This window comes from Uloborus diversus, chromosome 4 (assembly GCF_026930045.1).
Source record: "Uloborus diversus isolate 005 chromosome 4, Udiv.v.3.1, whole genome shotgun sequence".
In the NCBI taxonomy this organism is placed as follows: Eukaryota; Metazoa; Arthropoda; class Arachnida; order Araneae; family Uloboridae; genus Uloborus; species Uloborus diversus.
In genome coordinates, this window is record NC_072734.1 from 92,075,294 (window position 1) to 92,081,673 (window position 6,380).

Consider the following 6,380-nt stretch of genomic DNA (forward strand, 5'->3'; position numbering starts at 1 on the left):
ATTTTTTTTTTTTTTTTGCGAATAATAGCTTTATTAATGCAACAATAAGAAAGATAAATCGTAATAGATTGTCGTCTGCGTATTTCTCGTGATTTTAATTGTATGAAAATGATCGGATATATTATCTCAATGATTTAAAATTTTTAACTCTTGCCATCTTATGTTTGTTAACAAATAAAATATTTGTAATTAATTCAAGCAAGGCTTTTAAAATAACTTTCAATTTTCGCTCTTTGCTTTGCTTTTGCAATAATTCAGACTCATATTGCAGACTAGGAATATTGCTTCCTCGTCAAGCATGGGGAGGGATCAGAAAAGGAAAAATATAGAAGAAAGTTTCGTGATGGCCACAACATACTAGTTTATTATTATTATTCTTGTCACTACTATCCCATTCGCATAGAGGAAAACATTAATAAAATTTAGCAGTTCATAAAATTTGTTTAATTTAATTTTAGGCAAGAAATAATTGTCCCATGATATGTGTTGTTCTAAATTTTATCTAAAAAAGACTTACGAATCTCCATATGTTCCATTCATATCGATTGAAAATGCTAGTGATACCCAAGGCAACGTGTTTTAATCATGCAGTAGTGTAGCTTTTAAACTAGTTTCGAAAGAGTTAATACCAAGTCCCATCATCTGTTTGATATTAAAATATATCCATTACAGAGTCGATACTATTTCAGTATACTAAATCATTGTCAGTTTAAGGGGTGTGGCTTTGCTCCCCCTGGTTTTGGAGGAGGGGCAAGGATTTTACTTTAATAAATTTTCGTTTGAAACTTTTCAATACATTTAAAATCAATTTAAAATGATGTTTTATCCCTACTAGCAAAATTTCTTGCATCAACCTTGACAGATCTTGATATTATACTGACAGCGTCAATATTGACGCGTTTCTTACTGCATAAAGGTTGCATAAAGATTAAAAAGCAATATTGCAATAACAACACGATTACAACATTGCATTCATCTTAAAATACCAATATTGATATTACCTTACAATATCAGCATTGCATACATGTTGACGCCGTCAAGATGGTATTGATTTCATGCCGTCGCCGTCAAGGTAGTTAGTACACAATAGAGCAGGTGGACCTTCGTTGATACTTGCGCATGCGCACAGTTCTTTATAGCCGACGTCCCTTGCATTGCTGGCATGTTATCTTCCTCCTTCGACCTTCGTTAGAGCTCCACGCTGCACGCGGCGTTGCATTCTTTAGGCTTCACTAAGTTAGTTGCTTAGTTATTAGTGTTTTAGTAATAACTTATGAATGACTGATAACTGCATTTGCTTATTAATATAGTATTAGACAAGCCATATCGCAGATGATTGGCGATTGCGATGAGAAGAAGTGGGCGTTGCCCGGATGCTCAATGTCGGACCGAAACCTATAACTAACCGTGGCCATAATCACATTCTCCATAGCAAGCTTTGTTGATTTTCCCATTTGTTGCGAGCTGTAGTCTGTTTCGCATTTCTTTTTACGTAATAAGCTCTTATTTGTGCAGTATTTTTATATATTTCAGTGTTAAAGGGGTATTGCGTTTAGCGTCCAGTGTTGTAGTATAATTAATCTGTACAACTGTCATTAATGTCAAGTGTTTTGGCGCTTTTCACATTGACCACACAAACTCAAATCTTCACAAAGTGGACTGTAACACTTCTCAAAACTCTTTATTTACTTGGAGATCGGACATCTCTTGCCGACTCCCACACTCGATCACTACATAAGGCACTTCGCTTTTTGATAAGCATTTTGTGGCGTTCGCAGCGCCCTCTTTTTCTGGTCAAATTTCCATATGGGCCTTAACATACCGGCCGCCTTGACATGTTTTAAGAAAACATTCAATAACTCAAAGAATTATAAAACACAGATTACACAATAAAAACACCTGGAACAATGAATACATATGCAAATCACAACAAAACACAATAAAATTTTTAAGAAACATTTTCTGGCAAAATACATATTTTGGAAATGGATCTTTTGTATACTCCGCTTGAAGTATACACTTCTACTACTCTAATTTTGCCATCAGCACCGGGATATACTTTTTCAATTTTACCTAATAACCATTTACAGACAGGTAAATTGTCCTCTTTGATTAGTACAACAGCTCCTAGTTTGATGTTTGGTTTATCAAACATCCACTTGCACCTCTGCTGAAGTGTATTGAGGTAGTCATTTTTCCACCTTTTCCACACGTATTGTGTTACCTTTGTAACTCTCTGCTATCTACTAAGCCTGTTGTCGTTTACATCTAAAAGATCTGGCTCAACAATGGCGTTTATTGGTCTTCCAATTAAAAAATTACCCTGGGTAAGTGCATCTAATTCATCGCCATCTGAAGCTAACGGGGTGAGCGGACGTGAATTTAAGATACCTTCGATTTGAACTACTATAGTCTCAAACTCTTCATATGTAAATTTAAGATCTCTCATGACCCGTTTTAGATGGTACTTGAATGATTTTACTCCTGCCTCCCAGAGACCACCAAAGTTGGCGGCTCTGGGCGGAAGGAACTTCCAGTCAATTCCCTCGGAAGCAAAATAACCCGCTAAATTCTCATCTGGTTTTTTTACTAGATTATGCAACTTTTTTATTTCTGCTTTCGCTCCAACGAAATTACCTGCATTATCTGAGAAGAGTTTAGCACATTTTCCCCGCCTACTGAAAAACCTTTTTAGGGTGGAAATAAATGACTCAGATGTCAAGTCAGAGACCACTTCAAAGTGGACAGCTCTGGTGACAAAACACACAAATATAGCTACATAAACTTTGCTCAACGAACTCTTTCTCTGATTTTTTACCTTTATCATGAAAGGGCCACAAAAATCAACTCCCGAAACATTAAACGGAAAAGTTGGATTCACTCGTTCTGAAGGTAAGTCTCCCATAATTTGTTCCACAGTAAGAGGCTTACTCTTAAAACATGTTACACAACTGTGAACAACACGACGGCACAAAGACCTTCCATTAATGGGCCAAAATTTGTGTCGAACAAAACACAGCAAAGATTGGGGACCTACATGAAAATGCCTCAAATGATAATACTCAACAATCAGTTGCGTTAATTTAGATTTATCAGGTAAAACCGCAGGATGTTTTTCACAGAACTTAAGATTTGAATTTTTCAACCTACCACCTACGCGTAAAATTCCCTTGTCATCAAGAAACACATTTAAGGATTTCAATTTACTTTTATTAGAAATAACCTTACCTTTACTTAGGTCAGAAATTTCTGCATAAAAGGCCTTACTTAGGCATAGTTTAACCAGGGACTCCTCTGCCTCATTTAATTCTTTAGACGTAATTGCATCTGAGATCCTTTCCCTAAGCTTTCTAGCATTATGGCAAAACCTAAAAATATAACTAAGAATACGAAGTAATTTACCATAATTGTTTGTAATATTAAGAATGTCACTCAGAAAATTACGTGAATTCACTAATAAGGACACAGTCACGTTTTTCGTTTTAGTCTGAGTTTTAAATTCATCACAAAACACTGGTTGCTGTAAAGGATCATCAATAACCTCGTCGCGAAGGAGTTCCTGGTTTAGCAAGTCTGGTCCATGCCACCACAGTTTGTTGTCAAGAAGTTTACTCGGATCAAGACCTCTGCTGACCATATCCGAAGAATTGTCTTCTGAACGAATATGGTGCCACTGAAATCCATTTGTCAATTCTTGTAGAAGAGCTATGCGATTGGCTACGAATGTCTTTAACACGTGTGGATCACTTTTCAGCCAAGCCAGAACAATAGTCGAGTCTGACCACAGATGAACTTCAGAGAAACTCACTTGCAAGGACTTCATTACTCTATGAAGTAACTTAGCAAGTAGCACAGCTGCATTAAGCTCAAGTCGAGGAATGGAGATTCTTTTCAAAGGAGCAACCTTTGATTTGCTGCACAACAAATGGGTAGCTGTTTCTCCTGTAGCTGCAGTAGATTTGACGTATATCGCTGCTCCATACCCATTTTCACTAGCATCAGCGAATCCATTTAGTTGAACGTCTACAGCATCTTCGACTAAGATACATCTTTTAACTTTAATGCACTGTATTGCTGACAATGACTGAACGAAGCTTTTCCACTCCTTACTTTCTTGATCCGGCAATGGCTCATCCCATCCGATATGTAGAAGCCACAATTTTTGCATGAATATCTTTGCTTTGACGATTATAGGGCCAATCAGACCGAGCGGATCATAGATTCTGGCAATATTGGATAAAACTGCACGTTTAGTATAAATATCCAAATTTTCCAGTGCAACTTTAAAAGCAAACTCATCACACTTATGGTTCCACAAAATACCTAACGTCTTGGTTTCACTATCTTCTGTAAACGAGTAGGTTTCAGCACCTTCTGAAATATCTCTCAACAGTTCTTCATGGTTTGCTGACCATTTATGTAAGTTCATACCTCCACGTTGAAGTAAGAGTTTCAACTGGCGTTGCAATTCTCGTGCCGTAGCTATATCTGGACAACCTGTAACAATGTCATCCATATAAGTATCTGTCTTAATGACTTCCGCTGCTATGCGAAAGTCCTTCTCCTCATCTAACGCTAATTGTTTCAGCGTCCGTGTGGCGAGATATGGCGCACTAGTCGTCCCGTACGTTATTGTAGAGAGGTTGTAAACTTTAATTGGCTCATTTATACCTTCTTTCCAAACAATTCGTTGCAAATCTCTTTGACTTGGATCAATAAGAATCATCCTATACATTTGCTTAATGTCCGTTATGAAAACCACATAATGTTTCCTAAACCTTGTCATGATGGAAAATATGTCATCTTGAATGACACCCTCATTATATTGCAACGAATTTAAAGATTTTCCATTAGAAGAAGGTTGTGAGGCGTTAAAAACAACTCTCAACTTTGTACTTGTCTTTTCTGGACGATACACCCCGTGGTGTGGCAAATAAAAGTTAATGTCCGGTTCTACCGTCTCATTAACCAGCTCCATGTGATTTAAACGCTCATAATCTGGGATGAAATCTCTGTATAGCTTTGAATACCCAGGATCCCTTTCTAAGCGTTTCCAAAGCGAATTCAAACGTTTAACGGCAATTTGCTTTGATTCTCCTAAACAGTTTGGATTTTCCTTGAAAGGCATCTGAACAATGTATTTACCGGAACGGTCTCTCTTGTGCGTTTCTAAAAAATGCTCTTCACAAATAATTTCTTCTTTGCTCTTGTTTATCGCTCTGTCCTCACAAAAGGAATTTTCGATTTCCCAAAAGCTCTTAATTAGGTCAGTCAAATTATCCTCAACATCACAAACTAACCCACAATATGTTGTACCCAAAAACCCATTTTCTGATACACACCCACCGGCTACATATCCAAATATGGAATTTCGTAAAATAAGCTTTGAGTTTGAGAAATGAAACTGTTCCGTTTTGAGAAGCTCATAAAAACACTCAGCTCCTAATAAAATATCAATCCGTCTCGGTTTATTGAAATGAGGATCAGCAAGCTTGATATCTGGTGAAAGTTCCGAAAAGGGGAAATTAAAATGCTGTCCTGGCACAAGATCATTTATTTTAGAAACAACCAGAAAATCCAAGGTTCTTGAATAATCTTCTTCATTTGAAATCGTAGTTGTCAGCTTAGATTTCACAGTTACTGCAACACCACTCAAGCAAGAAACTGATACGTTTATCCTTTCTCGCTTGATCCGTAATAAATCAGCAAGCTCAACTGACAAAAAATTTGATTGACTACCATTATCCAACAAGGCTCGTGCTTTAATTAGCTTGTTAGAAGCATCGGCAATACAAACTATTGCAGTAGACAAAATGGTAACCTTATGATTTAAATCTGACACGTAATCGCTATTAAGTGATATCCCTGCGAATTCAAAACTCTTCGCATCAGCATTTAAAGTAGATCCGATGATGGGAGAAGCACATAAATCTCCATCCCTTTCTCCCTCTAACACCGCTAAAGGAGCAGGCACTTGAGAAGGTTCAAGGTCAATTCTAGGTTTTCCCCTAACTTGTGAAATATGAAGTAGGCTGTGATGCCGTTTAGAACAAAAACTACAAGTGAAACTAGAATTGCATGATTTAGCACAATGATTAGCACTTGAAAGACAGTTGAAGCACAATTTATATCTTTTTGCAAACTCAATACGATCATGCACAGACATTTGTTTAAATGATGTACACTTATTTAAATGATGATATTGATTAGATTTGCCACACACACACTTTGAATTAGTATTTTTAACACTCACGGTCATTGTACTCGTAACCTTTTGATTTTGTTGCTTCCGCCCAATCCCAGAATTTTCAGACGTTTTCGAAGCTTGAAGAGTACGAGCATAATTCTTCAAAAATAAAATAAGATTTGACAATTTTGGT

At 36.9% G+C, this 6,380-nt stretch overlaps 1 protein-coding gene across 1 annotated transcript; it reads right to left on the reverse strand.

Moving 5' to 3' along the window:
- Window positions 1–1,882: 1,882 nt before the first annotated feature.
- LOC129220706 (uncharacterized) lies at window positions 1,883–4,726 on the reverse strand. Its single transcript, XM_054855136.1, has 2 exons — window positions 3,445–4,726; window positions 1,883–1,899 (listed from the first exon to the last, which is right to left on the reverse strand). The coding sequence occupies exons 1-2, from the start codon at window positions 4,724–4,726 to the stop codon at window positions 1,883–1,885; spliced, it is 1,299 nt and encodes a 432-aa protein (XP_054711111.1).
- Between the last annotated feature and the right edge of the window lie 1,654 nt (window positions 4,727–6,380).